The 20,760-nt window shown below is 62.9% G+C and overlaps 1 protein-coding gene across 11 annotated transcripts in view; it reads right to left on the bottom strand.

Moving 5' to 3' along the window:
* MYO18A (myosin XVIIIA) overlaps positions 1–19,896 on the bottom strand; it is a 36,720-nt gene extending 16,824 nt beyond the window's left edge. For 2 of the 11 annotated variants that reach the window (XM_068210480.1, XM_068210478.1), the window contains exons 1-16: positions 19,814–19,896; positions 14,036–15,118; positions 6,826–6,966; positions 6,256–6,312; positions 5,609–5,696; positions 5,363–5,472; positions 5,108–5,284; positions 4,782–4,992; positions 4,393–4,535; positions 3,616–3,716; positions 3,464–3,527; positions 3,210–3,354; positions 1,186–1,362; positions 1,017–1,107; positions 739–931; positions 226–312 (exon numbers count right to left, since the gene is read on the bottom strand). In XM_068210480.1, the coding sequence (XP_068066581.1) occupies positions 226–312; positions 739–931; positions 1,017–1,107; positions 1,186–1,362; positions 3,210–3,354; positions 3,464–3,527; positions 3,616–3,716; positions 4,393–4,535; positions 4,782–4,992; positions 5,108–5,284; positions 5,363–5,472; positions 5,609–5,696; positions 6,256–6,312; positions 6,826–6,966; positions 14,036–15,043 (2,793 nt within the window). In that variant the 5' untranslated portion in view covers positions 15,044–15,118; positions 19,814–19,896. Of the gene's footprint in view, positions 1–225; positions 313–738; positions 932–1,016; positions 1,108–1,185; positions 1,363–3,209; positions 3,355–3,463; positions 3,528–3,615; positions 3,717–4,392; positions 4,536–4,781; positions 4,993–5,107; positions 5,285–5,362; positions 5,473–5,608; positions 5,697–6,255; positions 6,313–6,825; positions 6,967–7,352; positions 7,458–7,660; positions 7,724–7,927; positions 8,606–8,968; positions 9,804–14,035; positions 15,119–15,574; positions 15,708–19,813 lie in introns of those variants that run through there. The other 9 variants (XM_068210484.1, XM_068210483.1, XM_068210488.1 and 6 more) reach the window with 9 other exon arrangements.
* Between the last annotated feature and the right edge of the window lie 864 nt (positions 19,897–20,760).

Here is a 20,760-nt window from a genome sequence, read left to right on the forward strand (position 1 = left end):
AAATCACACACAGTCTCCAGGCCCCTTGCCCATAGCACAGGCAGCTCCCAGGACAAGAGGGGAAAACCATGCTGGAGGATGCACTAGGTATCTGGGCTGCACACACACTTGCACCCATCCTCTCATGGCCAACAGCCCCTTTCCTTCCCCTCTACCACCAAAGTGCCAAAAAGCTGCCCACCTGCTGCCATGATGTGGCTGGAAGGAAGAGGGGAAAGTGCTTACCAGTGCCTGGTGTGAGGACTGATCCACAGCAGCTATGGAGCCAGAGGAGCTGGGCTCAGCATCAGCCAGGGCAAGCTCTATGTTCTCCTGGTGAGGGGGAACAGAGGAACAGAGGCAGGTGAGTGCCCACACTGCAGAGTAGCAGTGATAGGGAGTGCGAGCCCCTCACGATGTTGGTCTTGATGGGGTTTAGAGTGATGTGGAGTGCTAAGGGAGGACCAGGACACATGGAAGGGTCTCCATGGGCTGTCAGTGCTGAGATGGAGAAGAAGCAGTGACCACCATCATCACCAGCCACAGCCACTCCACCACCTCCCAGCCCAGCCCTCCTGTACTGTGCTCCACAACCAGCACAGCAGCCCTGGGGGAAGCCCTGGGCACTGAGCATCGTGTCAGAGCTGCTTTGGTTGGACTGGTCCAGTGATCACTGGGTAAGAAATCATGAGATTGTTCATGTGGGTACGTGAGGGCAGGAGTGGAGGAGGCAGTGGCAGCCCTGGGCGTCCCTGGTACCTCCTTGTATCGCTCCAGCTCACGGGCAAAGGTGCGCTGGTGGAAGAGCTGCTGCAGGCGCTCCTGGGCGTAGTTGTGGCAGAGCTCCTCGAAGGTGGCCCCCCGGTTTTGCCCTGCCAGCTTGGGGTTCTGTGCCCCAGGGGTGTCCACCACCGTCACGGAGCACACCGAGTGCTGGCTCGACTTCAGCGCCCTGGGGCAAGCACAAAGGGACACAGTGGGGTCAGCGGGTGCGGCCAGGCACCCCCTGCTCTCCTGCTGGCCCCCCCAGCACGCACCTGTTGAGGAGGGAGATGAGGAGTGTGAAGAGCTCGGAGTACAAGCCAGCTGCCATGCCCTCCAGGCACTCCAGCGCTGTCAGCTTGGGACCTGGCCAAAGCAAGCCTGAGTGTCCCCACCCTGGCATCCCTTGGGGCTATCCGCTGTCCCCCCCATACCTCACCCTACCTGTGCCGCTGTCCCCCAGGGGAGACTCATCGGGGCCCTGCCGGAAGGAGGTGGAGCGCTGCAGGGTGCCCTTGGGCTGGTGCTTGAAGATGGCAGAGGAGAGCTCCTCCAGGCTGCAGCCCAGCAGGTACGCGGCTTTCTGAGCCCACTCGTGCCGTGCAAACTGCTTCCTCCCAGCTGAAGGGTGGAGAAGGGGGTTCAGGGCCAGGCAGGGCACCCCTAAAAATGGGGAGCGTTTCCACACAGGCCCAGGATGATCTTAGGGACCCACAGAGTAGGTTAGGGATGATGGGCACAGTGGGAGCACATGTTTTGGGGTTTGAGGAGACACAGATGTTTGGGGTCTAAGAGGAGATAGGGGTGAATGGCTTTGTGCTGCTGCAGGCTGAGCCTGGAGCCACACTGGTGTGGAGCACAGAGCCCTTGCCACCACTACCTGGGGACCTCTGAGGCTCTGAGCCACCCCACACGGGGACATGTCCCTGCTGGGTGACACAGCCACACCGCGGCCAGACAGACACAGCGACAGGGACGCTGGGGGCGGTGGGAGCAGGTTAATGGTGACACACAGGGACAGGGAAGCGGGATGAGGGTGGCACGGGGGAGGGGGAAGCCAGAGACACGCGCGGAGAACGGGACTTTACCTTCGTTGGCGTCTGCATTGCAAAGGGCAGCATGCACCATGCGAACAGAGACACGGGTTAGAAACAACGGCACACGACGGCACGGGGACGCCCTCCTGCCACCACGCCTCCCTTTGAGCCCCCCGCACCATGGGCACCATTGGGGAGCAGCTCGGCTCTGCCCCAGCGCATGGGGAGCCGCTTTTGGATCCAGCCCGGGGCCAAGCCAATTGTGGGGCTGCTGCAACTCAGCTCTGAGCGCTCCCAGCATCCACGAGGCGCAGGGGAGGCTTCAGCAGCAGCAGCAGCAGCAGCAGAGACCTGGGGGTGGGATGCCCACCCCGAGCAGGACGCAGCAATGCTCTCCCCCAGCAGGATCTGGGATTCCCCCACCATAGCAGGTTCCCATGGAGAGGCTCCGGAGCTGCCCGAGCATCCCGCTGTGGTGGCTGCAGCAGGGCCCTGCTGCCCTCTAGTGCCCTGAGAGCACCCCATGGGCCAGCACTGCACCCCAAGAACACCCCACAGGCCAGCCCTGCACCCCAGCGTGCATCCAGACCCTCTGGTCTCTCCCTCTTCATCCCTAAGTCATTATTTCCCCCAGGGCTGCAAATTCCCTGGGTGCAGCCACCAGCTCCAGGTGCCCATTTTGGGAGTGACATGCCCAGCTCTCCTGCCAGCATACAGCACCACAGGGGCTTCCAGCACAACAGGCAGAAAAAGAAAGCCACAGGGGGAGAAGAGCAGCCCCCAAAACCAAATTTGCCACCCCCAGGAATGGAAAGCAAAGCTGGTACTGTGGGAGACTCACACCCATGGTGAGCACTACGTGCCAGGGCAGCCCTGACCCACATCACCAATGGTGCTGACAGGACTGGGTGGGACTCCTCACGAGCAGCAGGCAAATTTAGGGCTGCCAGGACCCAACCAGGGTCAGGGTTGGTCCCAGCACACCAGCAGCATCCCAAGCCCCCATTTCAGCCCCCAAATTTGCATTGCATGGCACCCCCCAGAGCAGAGCCCTCCCCACTCCCATTACCAGCTCCATCTGCCAGTGGGTCTGCAAGGAGGACGGAGGAAAAGGTGTTACACTGGGAAGGGGGGATGGGGGACACCCCCTCAGCTGCCTCAGCCCCACCCAGGCACTCACTCCCTCAAGTTGGCAGAGGCCAGCCCAGGGCCTGGGCATGTTCAATTCCCACCAGTTAATGAGACCACCCCACCCATGGGGACAAAGCTGGGTGCCCCAGAGCACTCAGGGTGGCAGGGCACTGTCCCTCAGCTGACACAGCCTCTCCCCCAGGGCTTGGCTGCACTGCAGGCTGTTTGCAAGGTGTCTATGGAACCCCTCACATCCATCAGTCTCAAATTTCCCCTCGTTAATGCCCCCCAGCTTGTTACCTTTGGTTGCCCCGGCGGCTCCTAGATGGTAGATGGCCCCCAGGATGAGCCAGAAGGCTTTCTGCTCATCTCCTGAGATGCCCATCACCTTCATGGCTGTCAGGAGCTTGCTGAACTGCTGGGTTGCCTTCTGCTTTTCCTCCGGCTGTGGAAAACAACAGGAGCCATTGGTCTGGGAGCCCAGCTCTGCCTCCCCCTGCACTCAAATGGGCCTGAGGCCCTCATCTTCCCCTGCAGCCCCCCATGGCAACAACCTTGGAGGGAGGCACGATGCCAAAGACATTGTTCTCTGCCAGGTGGTTGAAGTGAAGCTCAGTCCTGCAGGGATAAATACCACGATTGGCCCCATGGGGGAGGTCCCAGAGACCCCCCCACGATGGAGGCCATGCCCTCCCCCCCAGCTCACCGCAGGGTGCTGTCAGAACACGCCAGCAGGTAGTAGAAGACATTGAAGGTGGCCTCGTTGGCCGGGTGCCGGGCCACACGCAGCTTCTCCAGCAGCAGTGTCTGGCAGAGGTGGGACAGTTAGGAACTGTCCCCAAGTCCCCCTCTCCCACTGAGACCCCCCAGCCCACCCCAGCATCATCCTTGCTGCCTGCCCAGGGTCCTCACAGAGTTGTGAGGCTCTCCCTCTCACTGCAGGGCACCATGTGAATGCAAACATCACCCAAGCAGCCCATGAGCATCTCTCCTCGGTGAATGCTACTGCAAGAGCATGGAGTACATCTCCTGGATTTTAAGGGCACTGCTGTTATCACAACAGCATTTTGGGACTGATTTTGGGACTACCTCAGCAAGGACAGGGAGCCCATCTAATCTGGGTGTGAACACGGATGAGAGCAGGATGCCAGGCTGCTGAGCACTGAGAGCATGGCTGGGGATCTGCGGCAGAGCTTGCAGTGTAGGAAACACCAGGAGAATCATGGAATGGTTTGGATTGGAAGGGACCTGAAAGATCAGTGAGTTCCAAACCCCCTGCCATGGGCAAGGACTCTTTCCTCTATCCCAGGTTACTCCAAGCCCTGTCTAACCTGGCCTTGAACACTGCCACAGGGCATGGGGCAGTTACAGCTTCTCTGGACAACACTCCTGTGAGAACGGACTGGCTCTCACACCATGGGGAGCCACGCTGGCAAGGACGGGCCAGCTCCCATGCTTGGGGGGGCCACTCTGGTCCCCTCACCTGTACAGAGGCAGATGCCACCTGCCCAGCCTGGTCGAAGTCCAGAGAGATGATCTGGGAGAAGCGGGTGGCATTGCCATTCATGCCGGTGCTGCTATTGCCAAAAGCCTCCAGGATGGTGTAGAGAGCCTGCCACTTCTCCACTGCGGGAAAAGAAGCGGGGCAGTGCAGGGGCTGTGCAGTGGGCAGGGGGCCAGAGCTGGCCAGGCAGGTGCTGCTGCTCCCTTGCACCACAGCAGCCCCAGGAGCACGGCAAAGGCACCGGCGTGACACAGGGACGGCCCGTTTGGCGCGTGTCCGGCCGCAGCCGCGTGCGTGGGGCTGTGACCGCGAAGCAAGGGGCGTGTGCAGGCAGGACAAAGGGACTCCACACCCACAGAGGGACTCACCGGAGAAAACCTTGCCGGTGCTGCCGGCGATGGTGGCGAGGTACTGGACCAAGTGCTGGCAGTTGGTGGTTTTGCCGCTGCCGCTGGCGCCCAGCAGGACGATGGCCTGGTCCTGGCGGCTCATCAGCATGCTGCGGTACGCGGCCTGCGCCACCGCGTAGATGTGCGGGGACGTGTCCTCCCTGCGGCACCCCTTGAACATGTGCATGACCTGATGGGGACAGGGAGGGGAAGCGGGCAAGGGTCAGCACCCTGCCACCCCCACCGCTCCCTCTGCATGGTTCCAGCTGCTCGTCCCCTCCGGTGTGCCCCCATGGCAGCGTCACCTTCTCAGAGTACATGGAGGGGGAGCTCAGCGGGTTGATGATGACCATGGTGGGCCCGGCGTAGGTGTGCAGGAGGTTGCCGCCGTAGCGCTGGCGCAGCGTGTGCAGCGTGCTGGACTCGTTGAGGTAGAGGAGGCTGGCGAGGTCCTCCACACGGTCGCAGGACGGGGGGTTTGCCTGGCAGCGAGGTTGAGATGGGGCAGGTCAGGTGGGGAATGGGGATCTGCCCCACCAGCCCCCGCCCCACAGCCCTACCTTCTCCACATCGTCCTCCTCCACCTCCAGGACGGCTCCATCGTGGTCCAGTTTCACCTTCACTTTGCCCTCGGGCAGTGGACTGCCCGCCTCCGGCCGCAGCTGGCTGCCTGTGAGGGGCACAGGGCACTCAGAGGGGCCGTGCTGCGTGCTAGCAGCCCCCAGGGACACCGCAGTGGGGTCAGGGGGGCTCACTGTGCCACAGGAAGGACGGGGTGCTGTGTCCCAGCAGTGCCCCTGGCTCACCCAAGGAGAAGCCATCCCTGTGCACCAGCCACACCTTCTCGGTCTCGTACCAGGCCTCCTCGGCTGCTATCTGCTCCTCCGTCTTGGCCTGTGGGACAGCAGATGTGGAGAGGCTGTGGTCGCCTGCCCTCTGCCCTGCCTCACCCCCTCCCCTCATCCCTGGGGCTGGAGGGAGCGGGGCTGACTGGCCACAGGGCCATGTGCTGGACAGCCAGACCACCTCCACAAGTCACAACCCTCCCAGCACATGTTCCCAGTTTGCCCGCTGGGGACCCCAGTGGGCGCAGGGCTGCAGAGACCACCAGGACCCTGACACAGCTTGGGGCAGACATAAAGACACAGTGACCCACAGGCACATTCACTACGGCCACCTCGGGCGAGCCTGGAGGGGCCAAGCTCCCAAACAACAGCCCTGAGAGCAGGCGCCCACACCAGCCACGTGTCAGGATGCAGGGACATCAGACATGCTACAGGGACATGGGACATGCTGCAGGGACATGCTGTAGGGACACAGGATACACTGAGGCACATAATGGAGGGATACAGGACATGGCTCAGGACTCTGACATGGGAAATGCCAGGCTGGTGGCCAGCACAGCGGGGATGGCCCGGGCACAAGGAGAGCAGGACGAGCTCCAAAGCCAAACCTGAGCTGCAGCAGGGACGGGGCCAAGGGGAGCTGCCGGCGCATCGTCCGCTGGACCCTGGCGAGGCCGAGAGACGGCGGTGAAGGCGAGAAGGGCTCAGCCCTGCCCCGCACACAGCACGGAAAGAGGGGAAGGGGAGCAAGCAGGAGCAAACCCTGCGGGCGCTCCTCGTGACACAGCCACCACTGTGGACAGCAGGGTGGCAAGTCCAGTGCGGTGCTGGACAGACACAGAGCTGGGAAGGACACTGGCCACGAGGCCGTGCTGCCAAAGGCCTGGGGCTGGGGGTCACTCCACTGACCCCGCTCTGAGCTCTGCCAGCACCATGTGCCACAGCTGCTTCAGCACCAGCCATGCATCCTGCCTGTGGCAGCACTCTGCCCCTTCACACCCTGCTCCACATCCCTGCCCACCCCAGTTGTGCCACCTCCACTGAGGGCACCCTCCTGGCACGTGTGGCTTCCCGGTATGACCTCGCTGGGGAGGGGAGAGGCACCCAGCCCCGGCTGCCCCGGCGCCCGCCGGCCCCATGGCAGCCCACGGAGCAGGGTGGGATGGGGAAAGCCTTACGCTCCAGCACGAGGCGCGGGCGCAGACGCCAGCCCAGCGGCAGACAGAGGATGGCGGGGGGTCGCTGGTGGAGGCAGAGGGCTCCTGAGGACAGGGGTACAGTACCTGGCTGGGTGCTGAGGCGGAGGCGGCGGGGTCCAGCTAACGGCAGCAAGGAAGGAGGAGAGAAAGAAGAGAGGGGGTGAGAGGCAGAGAGCAGAAGCAGCACCCTGACAAGCCACAGGGCCCCAGCATGGCCATGATCACACAGCACCACCAGGACATCATCCATCCCAGACACCACAGTGTGCCTGGGCCCCTACAGGGATGCAGGCAGTTCCCCATCCCCAGCACATTAGTCTGGGCAACGATCCCCAAGCCCACCAACAGCCCTGGTCATCGGTTCCCTGCTGCCAGTGTCACCCACAGATGGACCATGGGGTTGGCAAGGGTACAGTCACTGCGTGCAGAGCACATGGCACAGCTGGGGCAGCCACATGCTGCCCTGCCTCCCCATCCCTGGGAAGGTGACACGCAAGCAACAACACCTCTGGAATTACAGAAGTGGTGAAGATCCTCTCCAGCCGGAGCTGCGCCTCCTCAGATGGGCTCAGCACGGACGCGGGGCCAGGGGAAGCAGGGCCAGGGGCAGCCTAGAGGCAGAGCACCATTAGCTCCAGGCCAGCTGCTCCACAGCCCTCACAGCCCTGGCACATGGGCACCAGCAGGGCCATTGCAAAGGCTTTCCCAGCCCTGCAGCCCATCAGTGCTTGGGGCAGGTCCCAGGGTGAAGGCACAGCTGGGTATCAGTGCGTACCCACAGTGTGCAGGGACCTGGGTCACCACTCCTACACACCTGCTGGGGGGCAGCCAGGGCATTTTTCACAGGGGTCAGCCGCTTCTCGCTGGTCTGCAGCTTCTTCTCCACATGAAATGGAGGGGAGACAAGGGGCAGCATGATGGAGTGGCCACAGCACACACGACTGCCCCAAAAAGGTGACTCCCACCCACACCACACATCTCAAAACCACTGCAAACCATGCAGGTGAGCTCACACCATGCTGCACCAGGGGCACAACCCGCGGCCAGGTCAGAGCATCCCCTGCCGTGCACACACCGGTACCTTGTGCCTCTCCAGGGCCGTGGGTTTCAGAGCAGACGCCTTTGCCGGCTCCGCTTTCCCTCCTGAAATCTGCACTGGTGGCTCTGCTTTGGCTTCAGCGCCCGGGGACGGGGACAGCTTTGCGTCCCCACCAGCCGGCTCGCGGGACTTCTCCTGCCTGTCCCCCGGCCGGAGCCGCGGCCGGTGCTCCTTGGTTTTGCCCTTTGCCATGAGGGTTTTGAGCCCCTCTGAGATCTCATCCTTGGGTTCCGGCTTGGCAGGGGCTGAAGGCACCACAGTGCGGGGAGGTGGTGGGGCTGGGGGCGCTGGGACAGCAGTACGGCCTGTCTCCTCCTTCCTTGGGGGTGATACTGGCTCAGAAGACTTGGCATCTTGGCCTGACTCCTTGGCACTGCCAGAGTCCTCCCCTGGCAGAACTTTGCGGACCACCTTGCGCACCACCCGGACCACCTTGCGGTGGGACAGGCCCAGGCCATCATCTCCCTGTGCCTCGGCGGCTGGGCCCTCCAGCCCATTCTCAGCTGCCCCGTTCAGCACCGGCTCAGGGCTCTTCCCTCTCCCAGGAGGTGGCTCGGGGCTCTTCACAGGCTCAGGTTTTGGGGGCTCAGCTTTCGGGGGCTCAGCTTTCGGGGGCTCAGCTTTCGGGGGTGCAGATGCTGCATCCTTCGGGTTCTCTGACTGCAGCCACAATGACAGCGGTGTGAGTGGAGGTCCAGCCTCCACTGCTGTTTGGGACATGATGGTGCCCAGGGCTCTGCCCTGCCATGGAGCACAGCTCCTGGCCAAATACAGCATCCTTCCCCACCAACCTACAGCCCCACAGTGGATCCCAGGGCAGGGAGCAGTGGTGAGCTCCCTGTCCCACAAACAGTGGCCATTCAACCCTCAGACTGACAGCATGGGGGTAAAACTCAGTGCTCAGGGCATCACTAAGCCCATGACCCTGCATGGTGTCCCCAGGCCCTGTCACAGGGGCTGTTCCCACCAAGGACAAGTCCCATCCCCAAAAGCTCCACCCTGCCCATGCCCTGTGACACTTACAGCCCCATCCTCCTTCACGGGTCTTTTCACAGCTAAAGATTTGTCCTCGTCCTTGACCTGAGGGTCAGACAAACAAGAGGAGCATGTTTCAGCCCACTGTGGGGCCTTGCTGCCAGAAAACCTCCTGGGACCATCACTCCATGCCATCCCAAATTTGCAGCCCACTGCAGGGACAAGGACGTGTGTCCTTCCAGGCTTCCAATCAGCCAAAAAAACAGGGGTGAAGCACAGAGATGCACCCTAATTATAGCAAACCCCAAAGGTGGGAGAGGTACATGCTCTGCCCGCCTGGCCTGGGCCCTCTCATCATGTGCAGCCAGTAAGGGAGGTGGTTCAGAGTCCCACCACCCCTCTGCAGGATTCTGTCATTCTACACGTCACCCCCGCCCTGGTGTCACAGCACGTTTTAAGTGTCACCAGCTAATCTCTGCGGCAGCCGCACGTGGGACATGCCAGATCCCTGCTGCCCCGGGGAAACCAGGGGCCTCTGGGGGGGTGGGCAGCCAAACCCTGCCCTGAGCTGCATCTCTGAGTGCCAGGACTCGGCTGTGACACTGCAGTGGCAGCGTGTGGTGCATCCTGTGGGCAACACACCCCGACTCGCCAGCACACAGCAGCTCCTGGGTGGCAGGTGGCACTGGGGTGGCTCACACTGTGTTAGGGGCTGCACCAGACACTCGCAAAGCCGTTAGTGATGGTGTTAGTGATCACATGCATGGCTGCGTTGGTGACACCAGCCTTGGCCAAGCTCCCCATTGCCCAGCACAGCCCCTGTCAGGGCAGCACAGTGAGGCTGGGAGTGCTGCTCCAAACATGGTGCCAGCACTGGGCAAACTGGGGGAGCTGGTCAGCAGCGTGACCCAAACATGGGGCGCAGGCAAACATGCAAGAGAGACTTCCCTTCTGCTCCCAGAACGCAAACCGGGATGAGAACGCCATGGTGATGTCTCATGGAGCCGCAGCCCTGGCTGGGGAGAGAGGGAGAGGTGAGACCGACTGGGACAGCACACAGAATGCCAAATATGGCACAGGGTACAGGCACGTGCCCTTCCCCACCTGGGATCCTCAGGAATGGGGGTCTGAGCCCACCTGGACCTGCTCAGCATACAAACAGTGCCCACAGGAGGGGCTCTGGGGACAGACAGGTGACTAGTCTGAGACCCAGCAAAACTCACTGTGTAAAAAAAAACCCTTTAGTCAGGCTGCAGGACTGTGGCCCCACTCCCCTGAGCAGGCCAGCCCGCTGTGCTAAGCAAATGCCAGGGTGAGGGAAGGGATATTTTCTGCCCCAGCTCCCTGCTTGCCCTGACAGCCTGGGTTTATTCTGAGCCTGACCCCATGCCAGCAGTCAGGCAGCTCTGGTGGGACCTGCTGCCCTGGATGGCACCCACTCTCCAACCCCAGGTTGTGCCTGGGGCCACTGGGGAGAAGCCCCCTCTCAGGGCCAGGCGTGGCACAAGGAGCACCTGGCCACCAAAGCAACCCAGCAGTCTGGGAGCACATCCCTGAAGTGTCCCCTGTCCCCCCAAACTGTCACCATGGTGTGAAATGCACAGGCTGAGCATGGGGGTCTGCAGACGAACCCACCTATGGGTTAGAACCCCCAAACCCTCTGCCCACAGCGCTCCCACCTCCAAGCAGCCTGGCACTGCCACAAAGGTCTCCAGAGAGCACCAGCCATGAGGTCCCCACAACAAACAGCCCCAAAGCGCCCCAGGGGTGGGCTCAGCCTCGCAATCCCCGATCCCAGCACCAGGACTGTCTCCCACGTACCCCCCTCGTGCTCCCCCAAGCCGTGCTGGCCACGCCGTGGTCCCCACCTTACCGGAGGGAGCCAGGAGAAGGGTTTCCGCCGGGGCGAGCGCGGTACCGCACGGGAGAGGCACTAGTGGGGCGGCAGCCGGCAGCGGGGACAGCTGGGCTGATAGGGCCACCCTAAAAATAGCCCAGGAATGCGAGGGCCCCGCCGGCGCAGCAGCAGCCGGAGGGAGAGCTGGGGGGGGACACGCGGGCAGTGGGGCCTCGCCACCACCACCACCGTCACCGTCACCGCTGCCAGAGGAAGTGATGTGGGCTCCGCCGCGGGGAAAACTGCCCGGCCTCCGTCCGCCCGGAGCCAGTGGGAGAGACACCCCCAAGCCGAGTGCAGCTGTGGAGCTGGGGGGCCAGGGAGGGCTCTGTGCCTCAAAGGATGGGGGTGCACAATCCACACCCGGGGGTGCCTGGTGTCGTGCCAGGCGGTGCAACCCTGACACTTCTTGCTCCTTCTCTGGCTTTCCCATGAACACAAAATCCCCCCAGAATGTTCTTGGGGACAGATAGCGCCCCAGCAGCCCAAGGTAAAGATGTTTTCATGGCAAAACTGCCTCTGGAAGTCCAAGGTGTCCCTGGAAAGAGTGGGAGTGGGGCAGTGGACTAGGGGATGAAGGTCAGGGGCCTCCCCGTGCGGGGGCTGCCGGGAGGAGTTGGTGGCAGCCAGGCATGCTGGTGGCATGGAGGAGCAGCGGTGACACAGGCATGGCACACTGGGACCCCAGCTGGCAGCTGAGCACGTCCCTGCCCAACTGAAGGGAGACAGATGTGCCTTGACCAAATAAAACATTCCCAGAGGAAGCAGGGGTCCCAGCCTGGCACACCCCACTGCACAAGGGACAGGCCACATCAAACACCCTTGGCTGGGCTGGCATAACACAGCAGAGAGTGCCTGCAGTGACACGGGTGTCCCCAGGTAGCACAGGCATGCAGCCACCTCCACTGGGATGCCCAGCCCAGCTGTTTGGTGACAGCAGCATTTCTGCCTGGCCAGCATATTCCTCTCATTCCTAAGCCAGGAAATTCAGCAGACACACACTGGCCCATGGCTGAGCCCAGTGGATACAAAGCCCCCTCCCAGGAGCCCCCCACACTGGGACACTGCAGCAGCACTAACCCCACAGTGAGAGCAGAAAAAGAGCCAAACCAAGAACTTTCCAAGCATGGAAAAATGATAGAAGTGCCTCTGATACAATGAGAGTCCCACGCTCCCACCCTGGTGGGACACGGGGAGCCCAGCCATGCCATGGCACAGTGGCCTTGCACCCTGGGGACAGTGACCTGCAGGGACCCGTGTGCCCGTGGACAGTGGCACAAGGTCGGCCAGCACAGCCGCCTGCGGCCCTGCTGAAGCACTGGAGTGGTCAGAGGCGTTTCTGGAATATTTCTGCTGGGCCGGCGCACGCCTGGGCCCTGCCTGAGGAATTTAGCCGGTAAATAAATAAATACAAGCGTGGAGCTGAGCCAGCCCAGCTGCCCCACACTGGGAGCAAGGCTGGGACACGGAGGGGGTTTCACCCCAGCCCCAACGCCCGGCCATGCTGTGCCACTGCCTGTCCCCCGTCACCCCACAGCACTGACACCCCCCGAGATGCAGCGGTGCTGGCACTGCCCAGCCGGGGCTGTGGGGACAAGGGTGACTCAGCACAGACCCAGTGAGGGGGTTAAACCCCCCATGGTGCACAGACAGCCCACCACCATCCCGCTCCAGCCAGGGAGGGGCTTCCAGAGCAACAGCCCAAAATATGTCTATAATTTCCTGTTTCAAAAAAGACCATTTCTATTTAAATTAGGACCAGAAACATTCCAGGGAGCTTAGTGGGGCCTGGGGGAGAGCTGAGCCTCCCTGTGTGCCAGCACCTTGTGTGAGGGACCCCCAGCTTCACCCAGCACCCCAGTTTGGGCTCCCTAGCATCGGCAAAGCCACTGCGTGTCACTCTGGTGCACCACGCAGGAGGAGGTGGCATCCTGTGCCGGTGCTGCAGTGGCAACCCCACGGCACGGTCACTGCCAGCCCACTGGCCGGCTCCCACCGGCTGATGCCGTCAAACCACACCACGTTCCGGCACAAGGCTGCCCGTTGCAGCCTCTCCCATGCAGCCCCCAAGGGCACCAGCGTCTCCTCTCCCTCTTCCATGCCATCCCAGTGTTCCTGGAAGGCACAGGCACCTTGCTGGCCCCCCGTGTGCCAACATCCAATCCACACCTGCCTCCGTGCCAAGGCGCTGCGACACGGTCACAGCCGTGCCCCGCGTCCGCACAGGGTTATCCCGCCAGGGGTTATCCAGGCAGCAGAGCCCGGTGACGCCTGCAGGGCTCCGGGAGGAGCTGCGGGAAAGCCACCACTGCACCCCGCAGTGCCGGCATCTGCTCGAGGAGCACATGGAGCCCCGTGGCCACGCTCACTCCATCCTGGCCACCATCCCAAAGGCACAGGGCCTCGCCATGCACAGTGTGGCTCTCCCCAGTGCAGGCAACCTGCTCTGCAAGCACAGGCACCCTCCTCCCCCAAGGAAGGCTTAAAAATACACTAAACAAGTCCAGTTATACACTAAACAGCACCACTCTGCTGCACCCCCTGCCACCATGGAGGGGGTCCAGCCCTGCAGGATGCTGGTGTTTGGGGGGCTCTGCTGGGGTGCCAGCTGGCCAGGACGCTGGTTAGCCTGCGGCAGGGTCAGCAGTGCCGGGCAGCAGGCGTGAGGGATGTGGGTCACCCAGCCATTAAGTTTCTATTTATACAGCAGCAGCAGCAGCTGCCGCTACGCCGGCAGCAGCTCCCGGCCCCTGGCACACTGTGTGCCTGCCCCAGTCCCCGGGGAGGATCCCAGTGGGGGACGCCAGCGTGGGCAGTGGAGCAGGCAGTGTCCTTCTGCAAAGTAGCCTTTGGAATTTCCTGGCAGTGAGGAGTAAAGCTCCCTTCTCAGCTGGACTGTGCTCCGTCAGCAAAGAGATGGGGACAGACTTCCCGCAGGCAACACAGAGCTGGGCTCTCCTGCCCAGCTGGCAGGAGGAAAACCCAACCCAAAAGCACCCTGAGCACCTTGGGCGGCAAAATCCAGCAGTGATGATTTGCAAGACCTGATGCATCACAGCCACGGCCTCTCACTCCTCCCTGTGCATCGCTCCTGGCTGAAGCATCCCCAGAACCCGCTGTTTCCCACGGCCCCTGCCAACCCAAACACCCCCGCGAGGACGCTGGCGCTGGCAGAACCCAGGCCCGGCAGTGCCCACAGCAGGGACGGCGTTACTCACATCCCAAGCAGCACGGCGTGTCCCCTGGCCGCCCCGCAGCCAGCAGCGGCTCAGCTCGCTCAGCTCCAGGATGGGCTGCACCTTCAGCTGCACCGTCTCCCCTGACTGCCGGATCATCTCCACGATCTCATCCCGGGATTTGTTCTCCACGTTCCGCCCGTTGATCTCCACCAGCCGGTCGCCCGGCACCAAGCCCAAGGCCAAGTCTTTTGTGCCGGCTCCGGGCTCGGCGAAGTGCACGACGCGCCGGTACACCTGCCCGTCGGGGCCCCGGTCCAGCATGGTGGTGCGGCGCAGGGAGAAGCCGAAATCGCCGGTGTTGCGCCGCTGCAGCTCCAGCTGCCGTGGGGTGGGGGGCTGGGGGGGCACCAGGGCGGGCAGCCGCAGCTCGGTGGGGAACCTCTTGCCGACGAGCTCCGGCACCCTGGCGCGCAGGGAGGCGGCGGGAGGGGTGCAGGGCTGTCCGGGGTGAACCCCCTGCTTGTCGAGCGGGGTCTCCAGCATGCGCACCTCCACCTGGGGGGAGGGGGCTGCCGAGTGCTCAGAGGGCGTGGAGGTCTCCGAGGTGCTCTCATCCCGGCTTTTCTGGGAGAAGGAGAAGCGTTTGACAATCACCTGCGAGTTCTGCTTGGCCAAGGAGCCAAACTTGGCTGCCCGCTGCAGCACCGAGCCCTTGAAGTTGGTATCGTCCGCCTTGAGATCGTCGCTGGAGCTGGCCGTGCTCAGGTGGCCCGAGTCCAAGATGACGCTGCCCCGGTTGCTGTCGGAGTCAATATCTGTGAGGTGCAGCTCGGAGCCACTGGCCACTTTAATGGGGATGGGGTTGGAGATCTCCAGGCGGGTCTTGGAGTCCCGCTTGGAGGCACGGTTGAGGTTGAAGAAGCCCCGGCGCATGCTCATCTCCTCCAGGCTCTTGAGTTCAGCTGCTGACATTCGCTCCTTTTTCTCCTTCTTCTTCTCCTTCCGGGCCCCATCCTTTTCTTTGTCCTTCTTCATCAGGTTGAACATGGTGGATGGGGGCTCGGGGCACTCTTGCCCCCACAGCAGGGCACTGGGCTGGTGCGCCGGTCACGGCACAGCCGCCTGTGCAGAAGGACAGACAGGAAGGGTGCCATCAGAGAGCAGCACGTCCAACACCCACCTGCCACCCCTCCATCCACCCCACTGGTCACCCCAGCTGCCACCCCCAGCCCCTGAGCTGAATATGTTCCAGTATTCCCACTCTCCCTGGGGATTGCAGCACCACAGGGCTGAGACTGCCCCAGTTGATGTGTCCTCACCCTGGCTGGGCATCAAGCCCCAGGGATGCAACAAGGATGGCCCTGTACCCCCAGGGTTGCCCCAAAAGAAGCTCAGAAGCCTGGCAGTGCCTGGCACTAGGGCTGACTGCAGGCAAGACTCTCAGCAGCTCAGGAGCTCTTTTGGAGCAGCATGGGTGGGCAGGGAAGAAAATATCCTGGTGGCTTTTACAGCAGTTACTGCCTGCAGGGACACTCCCCGGGGTAAAACCCCCATCCCATCCAGCCACCAACGTCCTGCCTGCTGTTCAAAAGCCCCTTGTTGAGGAAACAGAGGCCTTTCTGCTGCTCATCCTGGCTCTGGCCACCGCAAACCACAGGGGCTGCCGTGGCAGTGTCCCCACCAGGGAGGAGCCGGAAACACGGCCTGGAGCGAAGGTTGCTCTAATAAACAGGAACCTGTAAAATCACATCCCTCCCAACACTGATAAGTGTCTAATTTTAGCCAGGGCGACGCAGAGGCTCGTGACGCTGCCGGCGACCTCCAGGAACAGTGGCTCTTTCATTTGGGCATCCCGCGCAGAGCGGGGGGAGCACCCAGTGCCAGTGGGAAAACCATGGCTGGGCAGAAAACCCAGCTCCCTCCTGGAAAACCCCATGTGCGCCCAGTGCCTGGGGACACCCCGTGCCTGGGGGCACCCACTGTCTCACCCTGGATGGGGTGCTATGGCACTCCTCTGCCCCTGGGGTAACTGGCAGCCCCCCCCCCCCCCAGCCTCCATCGAGCGCTTGGGCTGCGGATAAACAACTCCAAAGTGGAGCAGGCGGCTGGCAGCGCCCGCGGGACGGGCTGACAGCTATATATAACAGGGCAGGAAACTGCACAGGAACTTAACCTCAGCACAAAGGACAACAGGAAAGCTCCCCATGTTTGAGGCATCTGCTTTAGAGCTCTCCGAGGGGTGTGGGGATGAGGTCTGGGCAGCCCCAGGGATGGTAGAGCTGCCCACGGTGGCTCTGCCTGGGGTGCATGGATGCGCTGTGCTGTGCCAAGCTGCACCTTGGCTCCAGCACAGCATCCGTGCTGCATCACCATCACTGCCTGGACCATCTCCCTGCAAGGGCACATGGTCTCCACTGACCTTGAACACACCCAGTGGGACAAGGGAAACCCGTTTTCCCCTTGACAAAGCCATAGAGGGATGGCAGGGAACTCCCTGAACCTCGCTGCCCCTCGGGGCTGGGACAGGAGCACATGTGCCTGGGAGAGGCCTGGCCACAGGGCAGGTGAGGACAGAGCCCTGCAAGCCATGGCACAGTGTTGGCTCTGGGTGTGTGATACCTCTGAGGCAGTGAGGGGAAGCAGCCTGAGGGAAAAGGTCAGGCTTGCAGCTGCAAGGCTCCTGGCCATGGCCAGAAGGGCTGCCACAGTTGTGCCCACACCACCCAGCCCCAGGGCTCTGGCTGCTCTGCCCTCCCTGCAGCAACTGGGGCTTTACTCAGACCTACGGCAGGACCTGGGCAGGGCAGGACCTGGGCAGGGCCCAAAACACATGAAAACAATCCGCTTCCTTTCTCCTCTCGCAGAACTGCTGGCTGTGAGGTGATCACTGACCTGAACCAGGGGACAGGACAGCTCCTTCTCATGACCCACAGCAGGTGCTGCCACAAAGAGCACCACGGCTGTGCCATCCTGGGGGCTGCTCCCCTGTGCCAGGGCCTCAGCACAGACAATGGCAAGGAGAGAACCTGCACCTGTTCCTGTCCCCGCTGCGTGACACGTGCCATCGCTACCACAGCTGCCTGGGCATCCCTGAAGCTGTACAAAAGGGCTGCACCCCTGGGAGCACCCAGTGCTCACCCCATGGCAGGGAGGGGGCTGCTGGGATCCTTCCCAGGGGTCCCCTGGGAGCAGAGCCACTCGCCAGGCAGGTGCTGGTTAGAGCCACGGCGCCAGGAGACAGGCGGCCAGCGCGCTCTTTGTCCTCGGTGGTTTCTCTCCCGGCACACAGGCTGCCTCCCAGCCTTTGTACGCTCAACAAAAAGGGGGAGCAACGTTCCCAGCCGCATCGCTAATCAGGCAGCACTGGAGGCCACTGCCGCGGCCACGTGTGCCCCACTCAGGGCCACAATAGGCAGCAGTGGGGCAGGGAGACAGGACTTTTGTGGGCTGGGGAAAGGACCGCAGCATCCGCCCTGCACCGATGTCCCCAGCCCGTGTGGAATGCCATTGTGGTTTTCTCCCTTTTCCCCAAGAAGCCTCCCGCCACGGATGGGTGCAGCCCGATGCCGTGAGCAGGAGGTGGCTGCCGAGCGTCTCCTCGCTTCTGATTCAGACCCAAGGCGCCTTCCCTGACTCAGCCCGGGCTTGCTCCGGGACTCCCCTTGGCCAGGCGTGTTTGGTGCAGCGGCGTGGGTGAACCGTGACAAGGAAGGGAGAGGCACCCACCGGCGCCGGCTGCGCTCTGGGATCGCACGCGAGGATGCTGCTGTGACACTGGGCTGGCAAAAGAGAAGGACGTCACCTTGGAAGGGCCAGATGGCAGAAAGGGAGACACATCTCAACGTTCCCCAAGCCAAAAGTCCTCTCTGAGCCACCCAAGCAGGCACTGGATGCATCTTCCCCCATGTTCCCCCACCACAGCCATGAGCCCCTGTGTCCCTGCCAGGGCGCCGGGGAGTTCCAGGCAAGGAGGAAGGCGTTCACTGAAACTCCCAGCCACTCCTTCCCTCCTCGAGACGCAATCTCGTCCGACACGCTCCCGCGCAGGGACCTGCACGGCAAGTTTCACGGTCGCCTGCCCTCCCTGCTCTGCTCCCTGATGCTGGCTGCAGTAGAGCTGTGCTCCCACACCACTTTGGCACAGGAGCTGGTGGCTGTCCCCTCCTTGGGCACACTATGTTGGGGTACCTCATGCCCTGGTTATGCCCAGCCAGGAAGGGATGATGCCGTGCCAGGGAGCAGGAGCTGCTGGCAGCGATTCCGAGCAGCCAGGCCAGCTCCTACGCAGAGCAAATGGGAGCTGACCTGCATGATGGCTCCTTGCTGAACACAAGTGTTCCACAGAACAAGGAAATTTAGGGGGTTTCCAAATCTCTCTGCAGTGCCTTCCCTTATGGACAATGCTGGAATGTGTCAAGAGGAAAACAATCCCGGATCTACCTGAGTCACAGCCAGGATGTGCCAGCAGGCTCTCCCCAGAGCAGGATTTCAGGCCCTCCTGCTGCAGGAACCCCATGTCCAACAGCAAAGGGGACCCAGACTGGTTACGAGGGGGCACCCCAGGCCAGGAGGGTGCATGGGGTGCAAGCATCTGCCTTGCCCCAAAGCTGGGGAATGACACAGCTCAAGAGGTCTTACAGGGTAGACCCAGAGGTAGTGGGGCAGGATCTTGGCAGGGCTGCCAGGTGGAACATGGTTCCACGACCAGCTGGAGGGGTCAGATGAGTTGCAGCCCCCTCAGCACAGGGCGCACAGCTCCCTCATCACCCTTATCTGGCCCCAAATTCACAGCCTGGCTCCCTGCGTGGCCCGGCCCATGGCAAAGGTGAAGGGCTGAGCCACAGCTCGTCAGTGGGCAAAGTCCAGGGCTGATGCAGGTGCTGTGGGAACACCCAGCTCCCGATGGGAGCTGAGCTGGGACGGTGGGCATGGTCCCCCAGTGCCAGAGTGCCAGGGCCAGCCTTGGGGTGTAGGAATACACTGCCATGTGCCCACACTTTCCTGTAATTGCCCTAAGTTTAGCTCTGGCACTCGCTGACCAGACAATTTGCATCTCACAGGCCGGCTGGAAACCACACGATTTAGGGACGCACATCCCAGCCCTCGCCCAATGCTCCATATATTCCTCTCTGGGAAAATTAACAGCCACCGGAGCGGCCACAGCCTTGCACCCCCAGCACAGCAGCTTGCTGAGCGCCACCCACCCCTGTCACTCTAAAAAGCTGGCTCAGGTGCCAGTGGCACCGGCCCCAGCAGCGATGTGGTTAGCGGCGAGCCGGGCTAATGGCTTTGGATGCAATTCCCTGGTGGTGCGGGAAAGGCCCAGGCCGGCGGCTTCTCCCTGGAAGCTGGGCTGGCCCTGGGGACTCCTGCAGCGGGTGCTGGGCTACCCAACACGGAGCACCTGACATGGGGCATCCTGCAGGGGGGACACGGGGACACACAGGGACACCGCACGCAGAAACACACCCTGCACAAGGTGACACACACACACACACACATGCAAACACGCACACGAGTGACACCGGGGGCTGCACAGGCGCTGCGAGACAAGAGCGGGCCATGCGCACACCCACACCCCGCAACCGGGGGGCGGCACCGAGGGGCTCCGCACCCACCCAACCACCCACCTCAGCGGTTGTGCAACGCCGCGGGGGCACGGGCACGGGCACGGCTGAGCTCGGCTCGGCCCGGCCCGGCCCGCCGGGGGGGCGATGCAGCCGCGGCCCGCCCCGCGCCGGGCGGTGCGTGCCGGTGCCCCGGCCGCGGTGCGGGTGGCCGGTGGCCGGTCCCGGCGGGATGGCGGCGGGTACTCACCCAGCGGCGGCGGCGGAGCGGGGCCCGGTGGTGGCGGCGGCGGTGCCGGGCCCCGGCGGCGGCGCGGGGCGGGGCGGGGCGGGGCGGGGCGGCCCCGCACCGGGGCGGGCACTGCCGGCTCTGCGCGCGCCGCCCGCCGCGCCGGGCGCGGCTCCGGTCGGAGCGGAGCGGAGAGGAGCGGAGAGGCGGTCCTGCCCACCCGAGAACGCCGCTGAGCCCGTAACCCGGCTGTAACCACCTTACGGACCGGCGCCCGCAGCCCGGCACGCAGCCGGTATCGGCGCAACCGGCCCCGCACACCCACGAACCGGGGTGACCCCGCACCCCCCTGCAGACGCACACACGGTGTGTGCACACCCCCGCTGTGACACGGTGACACACCGTCCATCCGGCACTCCCCGCACTCACACCCCCCCGATCCTCACATACACTCACATGTTGTGAGCTCGCACTGGTGCACACGCAGCCCCGTGCATCGCACAATGCACACACGCACTCCTGGGGTTCTCCTTTTCGGAAGAATCCCATCAGGAACAGCACTGGATCCAGGCAGGGAAGGCTCCAGGCTGCGGCTGGAGCAGGGAGACGGGCGCCTGCTGGTCCCAGTGCGGGGAATACAAAGCTGGCCATGGCAGCTCAAAGCCTGTGGAGCCATTCTGCAGCTTCTCCCGCAGCACCTGTCCCCAGCGAGGGCTGTCAGCCTGACAGTCAGGGACTGACTGTGAGGACAGCGGCTGTTCTGCCCAGGAGACAGCCCAGGGTTAACAATGAGCATCTCCCAGCACAGCCAGCAGTGAGAACAGCACAGTCTTTGATACACCCCTTCCACTGGTGTCCAGCTTTGGGACGTCACGCCGGGGTTGGTCACATACAGTGAGAATCCTGGGACAGATGGTTTCAGGATAAGCTCTGCCATATCAGTGCTGGAACAACCTCCCTTCCTATGG

This window comes from Anomalospiza imberbis, chromosome 20 (assembly GCF_031753505.1).
Source record: "Anomalospiza imberbis isolate Cuckoo-Finch-1a 21T00152 chromosome 20, ASM3175350v1, whole genome shotgun sequence".
NCBI lineage: Eukaryota > Metazoa > Chordata > Aves > Passeriformes > Viduidae > Anomalospiza > Anomalospiza imberbis.